The sequence below is a fragment of the Rhea pennata genome, chromosome 4 (genome assembly GCF_028389875.1).
Source record: "Rhea pennata isolate bPtePen1 chromosome 4, bPtePen1.pri, whole genome shotgun sequence".
NCBI lineage: Eukaryota > Metazoa > Chordata > Aves > Rheiformes > Rheidae > Rhea > Rhea pennata.
Genome location: NC_084666.1, coordinates 72,899,635 through 72,919,687, shown reverse-complemented (window position 1 = coordinate 72,919,687; position 20,053 = coordinate 72,899,635). Strand labels below are relative to the sequence as shown.

Genomic DNA, 20,053 nt, shown 5'->3' with positions numbered 1-20,053 from the left:
GACCTATACAAAGGTAGGTGATACTATCATGGGTCTTGAAGTTGATTGAACTCAATTGAAATCTTGTTTAAATTTTGATATATGAAGAAAGCCAAATACCAAAAAGGGATCTTCATGTCCATTGTTTCCAATTCAAAAAGAAGAAGAAACAGGCTGAATTATTCCTTCCCATATGCTATTTCTTGAATCTTAAATTCTAAGCTTGTCTTTATCTGCTGTAGGAACATGAATCTGAAGGTGGAAGAACTCCTCTCATGAAAGCTGCAAGGGCAGGTCATGTTTGCACTGTTCAGTTCTTGATTAGCAAAGGTAAGCTTGTAAGAAGGCTTAGTTTGTTTTTCCTTTCCTTGTTTTAGAAGAGTTCTAGATTAGGAACACTGTGGAATACTTGTTCAGACACACATTACTACTAGTGTAGCTTCTTTGAGTTCAGTTAAAATACTTTAAGTGAGTAGTACTTAAACGAGGCACATAGCAATCACTTCTTATTCCTGATGAGATTAGGGGGAATTGCAGCAACTTTAAAAATAGTTTATATTCTAGTCTTCTACTTTAGTTGATGCTGCAACAGCAGCAGTGGTTACGGGTGTCGCAGTGCTACTAATACAGCTTTTAGGCATTGTCTTTTTTTTTCAACTTTATGTGCCTGTTTTTTGCAGTCTGATTATAACTTGCTTTACCAGTTCCAGCCTTACTTAGGTCTGTATCAACTGTATGTATTGCTATTTTCTATTTCTTGAATTGATACCAAAGATTTTTTTCTTATACCTATTTTGTGTGGATCAGGACTAGCCTAAAATTTCTAGTATAACTTAATTTTTCCAGTATAATAAAGGAAAGAGGCAGAGCTGCAATGATTAATCTGCTTGCTGGTGACCAACTAAGATCTGTACATTGACTTATTCATAAAAATAGGTATTATACTGGCAAAATTGCTGGGAAAATTAAAAGCTATAGGAACACCTACTGTATGAAGTTTCATACTTATAAACATAGACATTTGAAAAATCAGTTTGGAGTGCTAGTCCAGTAGTGCTGGCCACCTTTTTTGGATGCATGTATGCTAAGAGTTAAATTCCTTACAGCTGCTAGCCAGCTAACAAGACAGACCTTTGGTTCAGTGATTGTCACAGCTTAAACAGACGCTTCTGATGATAGTAATGCTTGACTACTCAGTTTTATGTCTGTCGCAAGACTGCAGCCATGAACAGCTATGTTTTCATGTTTAAGAAAAAGGTTAACTTCCTTTGAGTTTTGGCAGAATTTTAAGTCTCTCTTAAAATCTTTCTCTATTTTTGAAGGCGCAAATGTGAATAGGACCACAGCTAACAACGATCATACTGTGTTGTCACTGGCCTGCGCTGGAGGTCATCTGGCAGTTGTGGAGTTACTGCTAGCTCATGGTGCTGATCCTACGCACAGATTGAAGGTTTGTCCTTCTGTATTCTTAGCAGCTGACTTAACCCAACATGTCATGATTTAATTAGGAGTAAGGTGCAAGAGCTAGTTTGTCAGTTAAAAACCACGAGCACACGTTAGGTTCGTGAGCATATTTATTGAAGCAGGTGTTTGAAGGACTGAGTACTCCTTCAGAAGTGATTACCATGAATCCAAATGTCTGACTGAGGTAGTAAAGTCAGAACTGAGGAAGAGGAAGGAAAATAACACAATTAAATTTTTTCTTAAGTTCTTAAAAGAATTCTTAAGCTTGGTTGTAGACTTACTGCTGATTATATACTTATTAAAGCTGTATTAAGACATGCTTTGTATTATATCTCCCAAAACACTTCAGTGATCTCATATTTTGATTATGTTTGTTCCTAATACTGTGATCTTTACCTCTTTAGGATGGATCAACAATGTTAATTGAGGCAGCAAAAGGAGGTCATACCAGTGTGGTGTGTTACCTTCTAGATTACCCAAACAACTTGCTTTCTGCTCCTCCACCTGATGCTACTCAGCTGACCCCACCATCCCATGATTTAAATAGGGTAAGATTTTAAGGGTTGATGGTCTGTGGGGCTTTTTTGCTTTTATTGCAGCTTATTGAAGTTTAAAGATGAGAAGATCCCGTGATTTCATTTCATATACTACAAAACTGTAAGTAAAGATGCGATGTAGATAACTGAGCTGTTGCAAAAAAGGTGAGACTCTTTGAGCATCACTGTGTAGTTCTTCAATTTTTTTTCCTATTGCTTTGTCAAGATTACTGACAAGAAAAAAATAATAGCAAATGAAAAGGAATCTGCTTCAATGAGGCTTTTCTTCAGTTATTTTTGTAGTCCATTGTGGCTTATATTTGCTTAACCAGACTGTAGTACTATACTGTGTTGAGATGAGTATTGTTTGATGTATAATTGTTTAGGTTAAGAATGTGAAGTGTATACAAGTCAGATGATCTTAAGCTGTTACTGACTGAAGTCAGCGTATTTAAAAGATACTAAGTTTTTAGTTACCTTGAAACAATCTGCTTTTATAACGGGTTTTATTTACCTTCTATTGAATGATAACTAGATTAGAGTATAAGAAAAGTAATCTATTAGTATCCAACGTTTTAGGCTCCTCGTGTACCAGTGCAGGCGCTGCCCATGGTCGTCCCACCCCAGGAGCCTGACAAACCCCCTGCTAATGTCGCCACAACCCTTCCCATCAGAAATAAAGGTCAGTCTTAGTTCTGGAGCTTATCTTCTAAATATCCTTTCTAGGTAGAATACTTAGGGTTGCACTTCTAACAGTGTAGTTCCTATGAAGAGTTTTTCTGCATTCAGTTCAGGAAACTGTAATTTTTTTTTTAAGGATTGTTTATCCACTAAATATGAAGTCATCTAACCCTATAATCACAAAGTATGAAGAATTCTGCCTTAGTAAATATTTGAAGTATGTATTAGTCTGGCATACTGGACTAATGCAGAATGTCACCCAGCAACCTTTATAGAATTAATAGTGGAAGTGGTAAAAACGTTAACTGCCGTATAGTAATTTTGGGATCTTTTGTTTACTTAGCTTAGTAGCATCGGAGTGGGCTTGACTAATTGAAGGCAGAATTTCTTGTGCTATAAAAGACTTGATCTGATGTGGCTCGGGTCCTCCTAGTCCTCCTAGGACTAAATTTACAGTTATTTTGATACCGCCATTTGACACTTATGCTTTCTGTACTTTAGAAGTCTTTCCAAAACACTTTTCATTGATGATCAGCAATAGCGCAGATACATGCGTGCATGTCATAAAAGTAATACTGTGTGTACACTTGCATTGTTCTGGAAATACAGCAAATATTACTGGAAGAAACTGGGCACCTCCACTGATGCAAATACTGGGTTTTGATTTCCTGTTCACCCTTCAAAATTAACAGATTGTTCTTTCTCCAAATGGTATGGCAGACCATGTCAGCTGTATTACTGTGGACTTCTTCATAAAACACGTATTGGATTAGTCCATCACTCATTCCTACAGGAAGGCTGAATTATTTGTCTTGCCTAGGCAGAGAGCTGAGTTTTGACACATGCAAAATCAGATCTTCTATGGATAAAATATAGTGGCTAAGCATACCCTGTTAGATCGTATTAAGACGTTAAATACTAATGCATGTCTTGGGTTCTAGCACCATTTGTCAACTGAGTAAAGCTGGATACCTGTAGTGAAAGGATTCAGTATTTACAGAAAGATTAGCACTTCCTAAAATGTACCGAAACTGATTTCCTAGAAAAAAAAACTCTGTCCCTTGAAATATTGTTGCATCGCTTGTGCTGTGTTTCAGGGTTGTAACTATACGTTTATCTCTTAACACAATATTCAGACACAAAACATGAAGTTAAGATAAAGCTTTTGTTTTCATTGACCTTGTTACGCCACTTGATAACAATGACTCTTGAGACAATCACTGCATTTGGCAAAACTAGTAACAATTGTTGGAGTAAATATCTCAACGTAGCATAGGGATTATTGGTAATTTATACACAGTCTGTACTGTTAATTTGCAATCTGACTGCTGTATTAAAATGGGTAGTGAAAGATGCAGTTTTCTATGAGGGCCTTACAGTACACTTTTACCTTCTACGGGTGCTGTGTCTTGGTGCATAACTGGCCATTTAGCATCCCCAACAGTAGCTCTATAATGAGGATGCCATTCATATGCACTTCCATTGGTTCTGAGGGGGTTTCTTTTTCACACAGCTGCTTCTAAACAAAAGTCCAGCAGTCATTTGCCAGCAAACAACCAGGATGTACAGGGTTACATCACCAATCAGTCTCCAGAGAGCATTGTAGAAGAGGCTCAGGGCAAGTTGACAGAGCTGGAGCAGAGGATAAAAGAAGCCATAGAGAAGAATGCTCAGCTGCAGTCCTTGGAATTGGCACATGCTGACCAGCTCACCAAAGAGAAGATTGAGGAGCTGAACAAAACAAGAGAGGAACAAATTCAGAAGAAACAAAAGATTTTGGAGGAACTGCAGAAAGTGGAGCGAGAGTTACAGCTCAAAACTCAGCAGCAGCTAAAAAAGCAATATCTAGAGGTAAAAGCGCAAAGAATTCAGCTCCAGCAGCAGCAGCAGCAGCAGTCTTGCCAGCATCTGGGACTACTGACTCCTGTTGGGGTAGGAGAACAGCTCTCAGAGGGAGACTATGCACGATTACAGCAAGTTGACCCCATCTTGCTTAAGGATGATCCTCAACAAGCTGCTGCTCAGACGGGTTTTGCACCAATTCAGCCTCTGGCGATGCCACAAGCTTTGCCTCTGGCAGCAGGTTCCTTACCTCCAGGGTCCATCGCAAACCTTACAGAACTGCAAGGTGTTATAGTTGGACAGCCAGTGTTGGGCCAAGCACAACTAGCAGGGCTGGGGCAAGGAATACTGACAGAAACACAGCAAGGGTTAATGGTAGCCAGCCCTGCTCAGACCCTCAATGACACGCTGGATGACATCATGGCAGGTGGGTTTATATTGTTATGAGCAGGTATAATATTTACTTAACCAGTTGAGGGTATGTCAACTTCTTTGTGTATGTGCATGTGTGTGTGTGTGTGTATTCCTGCTAGCTCTACAGTGAGTACTGCTAGTCTGCTGATCCCTTTCTTTAGAATTTCAGAGACGTAGCCATAACTTTTTGATTTTCAGGGTTGACTTCCCTTTTGTTGTGCTAACTGGTGCCTGTTTGTCAGGTTGGTATATCAGAAGTAACGTTTCTGTCTTTGTAGTTTGGGATTTAACAGTTACATTTCAGCCTGTTTGTAGCTCTGGAGCAACACCCTGACAATACTGGTTGTCAGTACTTTGGACTAGTTACCTGAGAACTGAACTGGAGAACTCAAGAGTAGGCTTTGAGCAACTCTAGCCCCACACCAAGTCTGCATTTTGGAATGAACCTGTAGGCTTGTCATTTGTGAGACCTACTGTAGTTGACCTTGTATATTCTTCCTGTTGGAAATGTTTACCTCCCTTTTTTGAGGAAGGGGGAAAAAAACAAAAAAGCTGATACTATGATTTTCAAAAAGATATGCCCATTAAAATAGCTTTTTTGCCGATCAAAATAAGCTTAGCTTTATGAAAATTCTTAACATTCAGTGTGGAGATTTTTTTTTTTTACCTGTGTTGGCTGGGTACTGTAGGGCCTTTAAAAGTAGTAAGAGAAGATAATGAAAGGAGGTTTTGAATACACTAGCAAATGTGAGCTGGAAGTATTTTTCTTTACACATGCTTTAGCTGCATTTTGTCCACTGCTGCTCTTGTTAAAGTAGTAATTGAAATGCTTATTGTGAATACTAAACTGAATACAGACTTATTGCTAACAAATGTTTAAAAATTAGGTCTTTCAATCAAAGTAAAATTTGATGTGGTGGTCTTTATTAAGCTGATGAACTTATATTTTTGAAAGTGTCAACCATCTTGACAAGTCCCACTTAAAAAGCATGTTGGAATGTGAGGGACGTGTTGGAGGAAAGATCTTGAAGAACGTTTTAGTCTAGAGGTGCGTAGTTGTGGAGCTTGCCCTCTCTGTACTACAGGAGTTAGGGCAGTACATTACCAGTGCAGAGTGAATAGAGGACTTGAGACTGTTCAAGTACTGAGTGGCGATAGTTTAAAATACTGTGAAGAATGTTTTTAGAACTTACTGAAATTAGGCAGCTCCTAAGTAGCATCATGTTCAGGCCCAGTCTTCTTTAAAGATAACAGTTTTATGGGAGTTTAAGAGATTTTCTTTTGAAAATCAGTGTGGTGTTAAGGAGTTGAAGCCTAGACAAACAGATTGGAAACCGTCAGTTAAGAAAAAAACAAAAAAAAACTTGATGCATGAGAAAGTAGATGATAAAACCAATTCCGTCATAATTGTGTGCATTAGTGGTGAAGATTTCTCTTGTAGATTTGCTGGAATACGTATCTGTCAGCTACTGGATACAACAGCTGGAATGAATATAACTAATGATTAGTTATGTGTGTACAATACCCTTAAACTATGTTAAAAACAATTTAGTTTTACTAAAAAGCACTTATGTGTTTAACTGCATTTAACGTTGCGAATGTCTGATTCTTTCTTAGGTCAGATGGCACATACGCTGATACTTGTGCATGCTTTTTGGAAAGCTCAGATATTTGCAGTGTATGTTTAAGTGACTGTTTTGGTACTTCTCAACCCCAGTTCTTAGTGAGTATGTGTGCACACGTGTGATTTGGAAGGAAGTTTAGATGATGCATATGGAAGGCTTTTGTGTTAAGTCAGTTAAAAGCTGTACAGATGCAGTTCCATCTCAGCTACTATTCTATTAAGTGGCTAATTTTAATCTTTTGAAACGAGAGCAGAGATGGGTGTGACTGTATAACCTAGGATCAAGCTTGAAACTCTACTTTGAAAGGAGGTGAAATTGGCTCAACACAGCATAAAATATTTTAGTGGAAGCTTAAATATTTTGACAGTAGCTTCATGCTCTGCTTAGCTGGGAACCTTGTAGTGTATCCCCACTGATTTAATTCTCAGTTCCTGAGCTGACTTGAGTTCGGTTCCATCACACATCTGTGGCTTGCAGCATATAGTGAATTTGCACCACTTTCAAGACCCGAGCTGTACCTTGACTGTGCAAACTTTATCTAAAGTTTATACCTGTATTTAGTTCATTACAAATGATTAGTTTAATTCTCCCATTTTAAGTAATACTTATAACAAGTGAAGCATGCAACAGTTGATATTTGATCAAAAATGCTGTACTGATGTAATATGCCAGTATTGCTGTAGTAACAGTGCTCTGTTGCTAAACAAACTGTGAGTGTGAGTCCCTGTTACTAGTGATGATAACAGATGTTCAGTGCTTTGCAGAATTTGCCTGAAAATGTGACGAGGGAATGTATAGAATTGAGGGTTTGGTGGGTGTGTGGTTGGTGGGGTTTTTTTGTTGTTGTGTTTTTTTTCTGTTCTTTTTTGAAAGAAATAGGACTAGTTGTAGAAGTAACCTCTCAGTTGCAACAAAGGGTTCCTTTTTGATTCGTGTTGGGAATTGATGACAAGCATTGAGTTCGCTCTTACTTCAGATGCTTGGCAAATGCTCATCTTGCTGTGAAGCCAGTAAATAAAAGCCTTTCTCTGACCATGGAAAAGAGTTGGTTATGTAATTCTTGACTGGAAATACTGTATATGTTGCATGATGGCTTAAAGATGGAAAAAAACTCCCTATTTTTAGTAGTAAAATTCTGTTAAAGTAATTACTTCTGAAGTGCAAATGTCTGGTAACAGAACCTCATAAGTAATTTGAACAATCTTGAGGTACTTTGATTTCTGGAAGTAGTCTTGTGAGATGAGTTGGTTTTGGTAACTGTCTACATAGGGTCAGGTCTCATCCTCTCATGTATCAAAGTGCTTCCCAGGAACTCAATACTGAAAAATAGCAACAGAGAACTGACATCACAGTCACAAATTGTGAAGTTCTGTCCCATTTATAACCCGTGCGAGTATCCCAGAGAGTTATAAGTCTTGGCAATGGCTATGCTGCTCTTGCAAATTGGTGGTAGAAGCATTTGGACTCTTTCAGACTATTAAGACTCCTGTCTTTTGGTTGTTAAATGTGCAGCCCGTTTGAACACAAGCTGAAGGGGTGATAGTCCATCCTTCAGACTGACGCTTTAAACGAGGGAATATGTAAAAAGATCTAAACTAGCACATACGTTCAGTTAACAAAAGATCATGGATGAGGTGGTGTTTTCAGGCTTCACTAGTGGAACTGATAATATGTAGAAGTGATACTGTGCATGTGTTTGAATACAAAACATCACTTTTACATTTCTAATTCAAGGCATGCCCTACATCTGTATTGATTTGTAAGTACATGTGGCAGGAGTGTAGCTTCTAATAACTACATAGTACGAAGAACCTGTGGTATAGCATACTGGGACAGGGACAAAAGAAGTGAATGTGTAAAACAAAGCCTTTTGAGTTGTGTTAAAACACCTTGAGAAAAGCTGAGGAATCTGATACATTTCTTTGAACATATTCTTTCTGTCCCTCATCTTGGCCTATTGTAATATAGTGTGAAACTGTCCTTAGATGTCTCCTGTCCCCTTTAGCATCAACATGGAGTAAATGTATAAGAACAATACTGTGCACTCAAGTGTACAGCACTGGTGAGAAGCTTAGTAATGGTCAATATACAGATTAAAAAGGATTATAAAAGGATTACATGTCTATGACATGTTACGCTTGTTGAAAATACTAACTACCTAAGGAAGCAACCAACTTAAATATCCCAAACCACTACACGTTCATTTTCAAAATATCAGTCTCTTTTCCAGATAAGCTTTTTAATTTAGGACTTAGTGGAGGAGGAGAACACAGTTTGGGCAAATGTTATATGTATGTTGTGTTTTTGTGCAGGTTTCAAATTTGTCAGCTTGCCTGTTTTTGTTCATCCCCAATATAAGAGAGGCATTTGTAAATTAGGAGCTTATTTCTGAGTGGCGGGGACTGCTGGGAGAAGGCAACATATGTGACCTGTCCTTTTTTCTTAGGTTAAGCTAAAGGAAAGTTGAGGTCTCCAGAAAGAATCCGATATAAGCAACAAGTTGTGGTCCTAATGACAGTAAACAAAACTGAATGCATAATATCCAAACAAATGCAAAAGACTTGGCTATAGTATTCAAGTGTTGCTTAGATGTAGTGTGTTTCAACAAATGAGCTTTTGGGGGCTTTACCTTATGTCTTAGCATTATTAAGACTTGTAGCTGGCCCCGTACCCAGGCATGTATATACTGAAATAGCCTATGTGTAAGGCCGTTTGGAAGAGTTCTGTGCCCGAGACTTACAATAGACCACCTGCAAAACGTATTGGAGTAGGTAGTGGGGCAGGGAAGATAAAGCTTTGACTGTCAGTGCACGTAGGTGGTTATTCTTTTCACTGCTTGAGAATGCTGTGGAAGACCTTCTGGCTTGTTGAAAACTTGTAATATTGGTCTTTGGGCACCTAAAAAGATTTTGTTCACTGCCCTTTGAATGTTCATTTAAAAATTTGAACTATGCTCAGGTGGTGATATTTAAAGAAATATGATGGAAGAGATTAGACATGCTGCTTTATTTTTTGAATTTTTCAGTGAAATGTGCTGTAATGATATGAATGTATTTGCCTGTGAATTATTTTTGAAGAACACTTGAGAAAGATTTAATGTGAGAGCTGTAAGTCAGCATGTGTGTTCATAGTGTTCTTGGTAAGCATGCATAAAACCGTTCGTACATGAGTTTTAAGCTACTTAAACTTTCTCTTTGAACTTCTAGAAAAAGAATCAATTCAAGTGTTTGCTTTTCTAGTCTTTGCAAACTGCTTGTTATGACTATGTGGGTCAAGAGGGGAGCAAGAGTTGAAACTGAAAATTTCCTTTTGTCCTGTATGAAACCAATTTCAAAGTTTTTTTTTTTTTTTGATTATATTTCTCTGCAAGAAGAATAAGGAGCCAGACCAGTTAGAATTAGATGACCCTCCATACGTAATTTGGGTGTAATCTTTGCTTAGTTCTCTTCTATGCAGAACTCCCCTAAGCAGTATTTTTTGTTGACCTGATGTCAGACTGCCTTGGTTCAACTTTTCTATATTTCTTTTAGTTCATACCTAGCATGACTTTTTTGTAAGATGAAAATGACCCTTAAAGGACCTTTGCTATAAATGACTGAGAAAGGATGGATCTGGTGTTGGCCTAAATCTCTTGATTTTAGGTATAAACTTAAGCATAGTGTTGTAAATTGGTCTATTTTTATTTCCTTTTAGCTAGCTTCGTAGCTTCCTTGATGGGATTTGTCATACGAAGTCCAGAAATGAAATTAGTAACAGAATAAAAATATAGCTGCTTTGTCAAGGGAGGGACTACACAGCTTGGTAGTGTGTTACAAGGAAAATTTTGTAGCATCTGGTCAGAAAGTTACCAGTTCTAACTGAATATATGTGCTAAATATCCAGGGCTGGTAGTTTGGGACGCTAGCTCATTTGAAAATTAAACAGAGCTCAAAAGCTGGAGAGAGGGGGATGTTATTTTGATGCTCTACAGAGTTACTCTGTGTTGTATATTGGATGAACATTGACAGTGTGGAAACTTTCTTTTATTTTGCAGTTAAATGTGCTTTTGTGAATTTGACAGGAGAAATGCACAGTACTTCACTCTTTCCTCTGCTGATCACACCTGATAAATACCTGTACAAATATTGGAGAGAAAGCAGGAAGAACAACGTGGAATTCCTTTGCAGAGGGAGGGGTGGGAGGAAAAAAATGGAATTTATTTTTCAAAGTCTATTAGCATCAAATTTGCTCTGTACTTGTAAATATTCTACATATCAAATGAATTTCAGGCAAGTACTGCAGTCCGAGTGCTAACCTGTGTCATGTTGATACATTGTCACCACCTGTAAAATGGTATTACCTTTTTGCTTATTGTTATTAACATCCTTCACTGAAGTCTCTGCAAAATGGCTGATGCGAAGCTTCTACTTTTCTGATCTGAACGAATTGTGCTGTGTTCATCCTGACCCCCCCCCCCCCCAATTGCTGATGCTTTTGGTGTGATGTTTTGGAGGAGGAGGCTGGACAGACTCATATGAGACTGAGCAGTTTAATAAAATGGGCATAGGTACCCGTTGATTCTACTTGTGCTATGGTCCTGCCTCAAAGTGTTGAACCTCAAGTCCAAATAATGACTGATGACTTGTAGGAAAGATTTTGTTCAAAGACTTTTTTTGTGATGACTTTTAGAAAATATGCCAGTTTGATACTTACTTATTTTTTGACCTAACAATGTTTAGCTGTTCACAGTTATTAAGCTCAAAGATTTAAAAGTTTAAAAATAGGGTTAAGTGTGTGAAAATACGTATTTGTGTGAAATGACAATTTAGGGAGTTCTGTCAATCTTAATGGCCACTTATTGTGATGTTAAATACTGGAAACTTTTACTAAGTATAGCTATTCTGTTCAACAGCAGTGAGTGGAAGAGCATCTGCAATGTCAAACACTCCTACCCACAGCATTGCAACTTCTGTCTCCCAACCTCAGACGCCAACTCCAAGTCCTATCATTTCTCCTTCAGCCATGCTACCAATCTACCCTGCTATAGATATTGATGCACAGGTAAGCCTGAAATCGTCACCACAGCACAGATGAGTGAAGGTATTTTTCCTTCTGCATCATGAATAACTGATTGATAATAAACAGCTCTGTTGTATAATGTGTTTGATGGTTTTAGAAAGCCTGTGCAAAGCCCTATAGAGTTGTAACCTACCTTCCTCAGTGCAGTAGCTAAACAAAAGAGAAGGTCTTTGAATGACTGAATGCTTTAGTTTTTAACTTCTTAATTGTCTGTGCGATTACAGGAAACAGCAAAGCCATTTTCTGACAGAACTTAAACATTTCTTGGCCTGGTTTCCTAAGACAGTGATGATGCTGAAGAAAGTGCCTGTTTAAGTTACCGGCTAATGACAACCAGACATGACAAAAATATGAAAGGATTAAAACTATTTGTGCAATTTTTTTAACAAGAGGAAGTAATGCAGACTCTTCTCTCCACTGAGGGAAAAGCGTATCTTCATTGAAAATAGTTTTTTAAAATGGATAATTGATGTTGATCTGTAGCTGGCCATCAGAAAATGCATATACTAATGTGTATATGTGCACAGATCTATACTATACATAACATGGCTGGTTTTTGTCTGGCTGAGATATTGCATACAGGCTGGAGAAGAGGGAGGGACTGTTGCAGAGAAAGGGAGAGAAATCTCTGGGAAACCAGTCTTAGTTCTGCTGTTCTTGACACTTGCTCAGTTTTGGCTATAACTGCAGTATGCAGGAACTGTTTCCCTAGCCCAATGGGTTTAAGGAAGTTGTTGTTTTATTTGGTCACTATGCTATAGCTAATTATGACAGTCCTTCAAAATCTTCCAGGTAAGCTGCTGGTCAATTAACTGGGCGCTGGCAAAAATAAAAATGTGTTGCTGCTCTACCATACTTGCTTGAGAAGTAGAATCCTGTTTTTCATTCAAGTTCGTAAGATGATTGTGTGGTGATCAGTAGACATTCCTAAGCTTATGGAAGCTTTTTTTGGTCACAGATGGAATTGCATGTAGACTACTCTGCAATATCACCAGAGACTGTGTGTTATAAAGGAAGTACCATACAAAACAAGATAATTATGTTTCTTTCAGACTGAGAGTAATCATGACACAGCATTGACACTTGCTTGTGCTGGTGGCCATGAAGAACTAGTACAAACACTGCTGGAGAGAGGAGCTAATATTGAACATAGGGACAAGAAAGGTAGGTAACCCAGTATGCTGACATGGGCCCACTTTGGACTTTCATTGTAGCACAGTGAATCAAGTTTTTACATCAAATTTTTAGACCTCTTGGTGGTTTAATTTTTATTGTTTAAACTGAAGTTGTGACTGTAGACTATTCAAATCTCCTTTCTCGTTCCAGGATTTACTCCACTTATTTTGGCTGCTACAGCAGGCCACGTGGGCGTTGTTGAAATCTTACTGGACAATGGAGCTGATATCGAAGCCCAGTCAGAGAGAACCAAGGACACTCCTTTGTCTTTGGCTTGCTCAGGAGGGAGGCAAGAGGTGAAGTAGAACTTAAGTCTTCAAAACAGATTGTAGATTATATACTGTGTCAGTATACCAGAACGATCTTCCAGGAAAAATTAGACTAACAGTAACGGTGCTGTCTCAAGATGTTTTTCAAAAAGAATGCAGAGGCATAACTTAGAAAAACATTTTTTAAGTTATATATTGCAGAATGCCATATGTATGTGTGGGTTTTTTTGCTTTTGTAAAGCTGGACGAAAGCTGCACAACGGATCTAGTGACTGCAATCACATTACTGGCCAGTTTTGGGCCATTTTACCAGCTTAGTTTGGTACAGATCTGAAAGTGAACTCTGACTCTTTTGCAGTGTCATTTCATTAAAAGAAGGTTACATTCAAACTCTGGACATAAGGACAATCTAGTGATCACAGCAATGTACAAATGTGTGTAGATGTTCCCTGAAATGCAAGAAATTCAGACCATCTATTAAGGGTTTGGGGAGGGAAGACAGGGCACATCTGGGAGGTAAGTGAGGCTTCCGATACCTAGGATGGCCTGTACTCCATTTTGCTGAATGGGAGAAAAGGGATTTAAAACAAGTACTGAGGTGTTACTGTGGTTGTCTTATTTCTGCTTTGATGTTGCGTGAAGCAATGTTGGATCGGATGTTACAGTTTTAGGAATAAATTATTCTGTATGAAACTGGTGTGAGACACCTAATGCTTAGGCCACTGCTTTATACAGACATGCTATGTTTCTCCACTTACATAATTTTCAGCTAACCTCAAATTTATTTTATGCCTACAACAAACTCTTCTGAAGTGCCTGTGAAACTATAGACGTAAGAATATGGTAGCATAGTGTTCATACTTAGGGTAAGCCGTCATTGAGACATGGATCAGCGCCTTATGGGAGCCAGGAGGGTTTTCTCATATATTGTGTGTACACCATAGAGTATTAAAGTATTGTAAATCACTTCAGTGTCTCTGACTTAAAACACTGTGGTGGTGTCATGTCCTCCCCCCCATGATTAACCAGAAATACCTGTAAGGGATGTCTTTGAGTACGCTGTGAAATACTGTATTCTGTGAACTGATTACAAAATCCATGTGGGTGTTTTCTAATGATTTGTACAAATCTAAGCATATATTTCTGCTAATGCTTTTATGGTTCAGGTTGCAAAGGCCACACTTGGAGTGTAACCTATGAAATGAGGTGTAAGATTTCCTTCCTCTGTCCATGGCCAGTTGGAAATAAATGAAAGGAGACAGCTCTCCCACTTGTGCAGGTTGTCTTAAGTGATACTGTGGCTTTTAAAAGATGACAGACTATTTCACTGGACAAAATTTTACTAAGAACTTCTAGCTGTCTTGGCCTGTTTCTTAGTGTCATTCAGAAGGTACCAGGTATCTGTTTTAGTTGCAAATGACAATTACATGCTTTCATGTGAAAGGAGAAGACCTGCTTTTCAGGCAGGTTGTTGTGGCCCACAACCTCATACTGTAAAGGTAAAATTATGCTCATTCTTTCAGGTAGCTGATTGATTTGCATGTATTTCTTTGTGGAAACTAGCAGCTGTGTTGTAGTGGGCTTCGGGGCAGACAGGAAAATGTTTTTTCCAAACAGTGTGTGATGCAAATGTGGGAAGTGTGGGGCAGTGTCTGTCCTGTGATCTCAAGGCAAAAAATTCTAATTGAAAAGCCCTTGGCTTCAAGTGATTGGGGCCAATCTAAATATGCTTTAAACTTCAAAATGTGAATCTGAGGCAAATGAAGTATTGCATCAGAGATGACACTATTGGGCTTTTGTCTTTAGAATTCATTTTTGATTTGTATGTTCCCAGAAAACATACAAATCATAGTTCTGCAGGACTGTAAACTTCATGTAGAATATAGGAAGATGTGAAATACTTGGGTTGTAAATTAATTGATAAGGAAGGCCTACTCTAAGAAATACTAGGAATTATGTTTTGTTTTCTTACTGTACAAAGAAAACCATCAATGGTGCAAATATATTCTCTGCTGGCTCATGTATGTGTTTTGTGTAGAGGCAGTGGGGGCACAGTATCAGTTCTCTGTGCAGTCTGATCCAGTGGTGTAAAAACATAACATAAAAGCATGCAACTGATTCCTTGATTTGCTCCAACACCTTGGTTTGAAGTAAGTTTTTAACTTGATAAAGAATTGAGCACTAAAATGGGAGAGAACAAAAAGCAAGAGTACTCTTTATACTTAATTCAAACCAAACCCGTTTTTTTAGCAGTCTTAATGACTGAAATACTCATAAATCCATCTTGGTTTTCTGGCTGTCGTGTATAATTTGCTATGAACCTTATAAGTGTGCTAATGAATAGTCATGACTGATGTGAAAGCTAGTGTCATCACAGTTTTGGAAATGTCATTGCAACCTCATGGATTTGTAGAAGTGTGAGAGTATGGTGAAACAACCAAGTAAAATGGTTTCTTTGTTTCTGTTGGAAGATGTCTTTGGACTTCATAAACATTTACTGCGGATGGATCTGCAAATTTGGGAAAAAAAATAAATGTTCTTTAAACTGCAGGTGGTGGAGTTGTTGCTAGCTCGAGGGGCAAACAAAGAGCACAGGAACGTTTCTGATTACACACCTTTAAGTCTTGCTGCTTCTGGTGGATATGTGAACATTATCAAGATTCTGCTAAATGCTGGAGCAGAAATCAATTCCAGGCAAGTTCCCTTTTCACTCTTCTCATGTTTTTGTAGTCTTCTGGGTTTTGACCTTTTTTAAAGGGTTTTAGTGACTAAGTGGAAGGAAAGCTTACTACTACATGGTCACAAGTGATAAGAAATAAGACCCTAGTCTTATTTCTGGGAAGTTTCTTTCCCTCCAAGTGGAAACTGACAGCAGTGTTAACTTCAGTCTCCCTCTGTGTATTTCTGTAACTTCCATAGCTTTTTTTCTTCGTCCTACTGTCTCTTGTCTTTGGTCAAAGATAGAAATCCTTCTTGCCCTGGTTAGCCTAGTAGTTGAAATCAGTTTTGGTTGCATGAAGAAAGTGCTAGTTTTGTGCCCCCTCTGTTTTTTCACTGTATAGCTTAATAAAAGCTTTTTCAAAGAGTGTGCATTTGTGTTGGTGTGTGTAATATTTTATCCACCTATTGGGAGAGGTGAACAACTTAACTTATGCGCAATACAAGTGAAAAAGTAAGCAAATAGTGTCCCCTCATAAGGGATGCCTTCAAATCTACCATGGTTAAAAGGATAATATTTTATCCACCTATTGGGAGAGATGAACAACCTAACTTATGCATGATACAAGTGAAAAAGTCTAAGCAAATAGTGTCCCCTCATAAGGGATGCCTTCAAATCTACCATGGTTAAAAGGAAGCATGTGTAATGGCTATGAGAAGAATTATTAGTCTTAGGTACCCATTCAAAACCATTTGAAGTTTTGTAAGAGTTTAAGTGTTTTTGAATACTCTGCCTTCGTAAGTGTTAAGTCATTGCATAAATGTGATTATGACTAAACAATTATTTTTTTCTTTTCCAGAACTGGTAGCAAATTGGGCATTTCTCCCTTAATGTTGGCAGCCATGAATGGGCACACTGCTGCTGTCAAGCTATTACTGGACATGGGCTCTGACATAAATGCCCAGATAGAGACCAATAGGAATACAGCGCTGACTTTAGCTTGTTTCCAAGGGAGAACTGAAGTGGTTAGCTTGCTCCTTGACAGAAAAGCTAATGTGGAGCACAGAGCTAAGGTAAGGAGTAAAGAGTTGAAAAATGTACCTAAAAGCTGTTTGTCAGGCATGATCTCTGTGTGATTATCATAAAAGTTACTTTTGTTCTGTGCATTTCCTTTGGAAGCTAACTGAACAAGTTAGTCTGTCATGGATCAAATGCCTATTTCTGAAGCTGTTTAGAGAAAGTATATTTTAAAAAAAAACTGTGGCTATATTTAGAGGCTGGTATATTCATGTGCTTATACAGTTCTTCAGACCAGAAGTTTTTGCCTCTGAAGCCTTCCTTAATCTTCAGGTGATTACAAGCATAAGAATATTGATCCATTAACTTAAAAATACAATGCTTTCATGTATCCAAAATGTAGAGTCTGAATTTCAACCAAGCCTGTGCCCTTGGACTCACCTCTCCAGTCTGCCTGGCTACAACATCCACAGAAGTAATAAAGAATTGCAATAGGATGTGCATTCTAGGGGCTTTGTATCAGCTGACCCTAGCTATTATAATTGGAGGAAAGGCTTCTTTTAAAGGTAGCTAGAATACTAAAGAAGTCAAGTGACCTGCCGCAGAGGTGGTCGCCTTTATCCTCCTTCACCATTTTTAGTTTTTGACAGAAGTTGAACTCCAAAGGATCTTTAAAGTGCTGATAGCTGTTAGGTCTCTTCCTTGCCAGAGTCTTGTGTCCCCTTGACCTAGCCAGGTGCTTTCTGGGCGTTGTTTGCAGCATCTCTCAATGAAGGTAGGAAACGTGATTTGTATTGTCTGTATAGCAACGTGTCTGCTTTGTGGTATTTGCTGCAGTTTGTCCCCACCTCTCTAAGGCTGTTGCAGTTAGTTTGGAGAAACTGTAACAGCAAATGGCTTTGACTTGCCCTTAGTGCTGCACAGCAGCAGAGGCCTGGGGCTTTCCTCTAAGAGCGTGTTCTACCTCCAAAGTGCAGCTCAGTGAAAGCTCTTTTCTAGCTAGCTGAAGTCGATACTCTTCCAAAATGTTGCTTAAGATTTTACAAAAATGGCCAGGTAACAATTTGAGGACATAAGCCAGAACTTGAAATTTGTTCCTGGAAGTTGAAATTGGTTCTGGCTCTTAGGTAGTAAAAGGATAATTGCTTGTTTTTCCTGCTTGCTTGCCTTAGACTGGCCTCACACCATTAATGGAAGCAGCTTCTGGTGGATATGCAGAAGTGGGTAGAGTTCTGCTGGACAAAGGTGCAGATGTAAATGCTCCTCCGGTACCTTCCTCAAGAGATACGGCTTTAACCATCGCAGCAGACAAAGGGCACTACAAATTCTGTGAGCTGCTTATTAGCAGGTACACATCTGAAGCTATGCTGCTTGAAGAAATATTTTGAATATAGAGCTCTTCTCACAAATCTTTATTTCACAATATACGCTTGGGGAGAGGGGAATTTTTTTATTCCATACTAGGATTGGCTAAGATGATCTCAGGTCTTTTGGATTTGTTAACTTTGCTGATTCTATTTTTATTTATTGAGGGTGACCGCAACATTGTTTAATGTTTGAGTGCTTCCTTTTGCCCAAGTTTGGCTAACTGAGTTTTTTCTAGCTCACTGAATTGTGTGTTTTGGAAATCAGCAATTTCTTGTAAAGTTCACATTTAAGGTAAATGGAGATAACTCTGTCAATACATATTAGATAAAGTGTCAACTCCTTAAACTAACAGAAGATGTGCATAAAACACATCCATAAAACCCTAATGATGTCATTTTAAAAAAACTTGATCACAATCTACGTTCAGTGCAAAAAAGCTTCCAAAGCAGCTTTTGGATATACAGTCTGATGACAAGTAACAGCACTGGCTGTTGGCTTGCCGTCAAAACTTCTCAAGTTTTTGCAGGTAACTTGCTGTGGAATACTGTGTACTGATGGACAGGAGTTAATGAAGTAATTACTAAAGCTTTAGAGCTAGCTGACAATGTAATTTAGATCTTAATGATCATAGGCTGAGCATAGACTCTTGACAGCATCAGAGAAAGCCAAAAGATACTGTTTCAGAAACTTAAGTGCTCTATGCATGTGTTTCATGTAAAAATGAATATTGAATCAACCAGTTTTGCATAGATATTGCTTACTTTTGCCAGTCCAGTTGTCACCTGTTACTGAAATATGGTTCAGTGTTTTGACTGAATGTTTGTTTTTGTAGAGGAGCTCATATTGATGTGCGTAACAAGAAGGGGAATACTCCATTGTGGCTCGCAGCAAATGGAGGACATTTAGATGTTGTCCAACTACTAGTTCAAGCTGGAGCAGATGTGGATGCTGCTGATAACAGGAAGATAACTCCTCTTATGGCAGCCTTTCGAAAGGTAGAATGTAAACTTCACCTTTGGTCTTAATATTGTCTTGATCATAACTGCACAGTTATAATAAATGGAAATAGTTGAGAGAAACTAAATCTTTCGAAATATGCAAACAAATTTTCATACTTGGCACGGAGTCTTCTGAAACAGGCATGTCACCTATGTAATTAATTACTGGATCAAATTCTAGGAGAAGCTTGCTTTGTAGGCATTCTTACGGTCTAGTTCTCATCAATTTGTTGTGAGAAGAGAAAAACGGCAGTGTATGTGGAGAGGGAGAATTTGCAGTAGAACTGGAAATGTGTTGGATATGTGTTGGATTGGAGTCTTATGCAAGAGGGGATGAGCACTTCTTCCCCCCAGCCAAAAAAAAAAGCCTTTTTAGCCAGGTTTGACTCTTGACATATTGTTCTTTTAAAGTGCTATTGTACTGAAGTTTCAAGTGACTACAGGAAAGTAAAGCTCTAAGTTGTTAGATCCTGGCATTTGAAAACCAATAAAGACAGCAAGTAAGGAAGAAGTACGTAAAAGCATGACTGGAAAGAAAAGGCTGTTTCAATTATAATTATCACAGGAAGTTTCACTTTCTTAATCTGTCACGGAAACTTTTTAGAAAGTCAGTACTGTGATTCTGACTGTTGATCCTATGAAATAAATTTGAAGCGGTTTCATTTCACCATAAATCAAAATTAGACTGAAACACGCAGGTAGAAAAAGATGAGCTGAGTGGAAGATATGTTTCCCAGTTAGACCCTGTAACTGAGAAGTAGAATTCTGATTTCTCTCACTGTCAGTGTGTGCTATCTTGACAATAGTAACCTTAATTGCTTGTGTTTTCTTCATAAAAGTGAGAAAACATGCCATTGCTTAAGAGATGTTAAAGATGGTTCAAAAAATATTTTAAGTATTGACAGCATTATGTGAAGCCATTGAAAAGGAATATTGTGCAAGGAGTACTTGAACTGAAGAGCTGCTT

At 38.3% G+C, this 20,053-nt stretch overlaps 1 protein-coding gene across 2 annotated transcripts in view; it reads left to right on the top strand.

Moving 5' to 3' along the window:
• Positions 1-20,053, top strand: part of ANKRD17 (ankyrin repeat domain 17) — a 94,709-nt gene that overhangs the window by 57,206 nt on the left and 17,450 nt on the right. For both annotated transcript variants that reach the window (XM_062574259.1, XM_062574260.1), the window contains exons 11-22: positions 222-309; positions 1,302-1,429; positions 1,848-1,991; positions 2,559-2,661; positions 4,174-4,929; positions 11,433-11,581; positions 12,652-12,763; positions 12,926-13,071; positions 15,596-15,738; positions 16,563-16,776; positions 17,893-18,068; positions 18,921-19,083. In XM_062574259.1, coding sequence (XP_062430243.1) covers positions 222-309; positions 1,302-1,429; positions 1,848-1,991; positions 2,559-2,661; positions 4,174-4,929; positions 11,433-11,581; positions 12,652-12,763; positions 12,926-13,071; positions 15,596-15,738; positions 16,563-16,776; positions 17,893-18,068; positions 18,921-19,083 — 2,322 coding nt within the window. The remainder of the gene's footprint in view (positions 1-221; positions 310-1,301; positions 1,430-1,847; positions 1,992-2,558; positions 2,662-4,173; positions 4,930-11,432; positions 11,582-12,651; positions 12,764-12,925; positions 13,072-15,595; positions 15,739-16,562; positions 16,777-17,892; positions 18,069-18,920; positions 19,084-20,053) is intronic.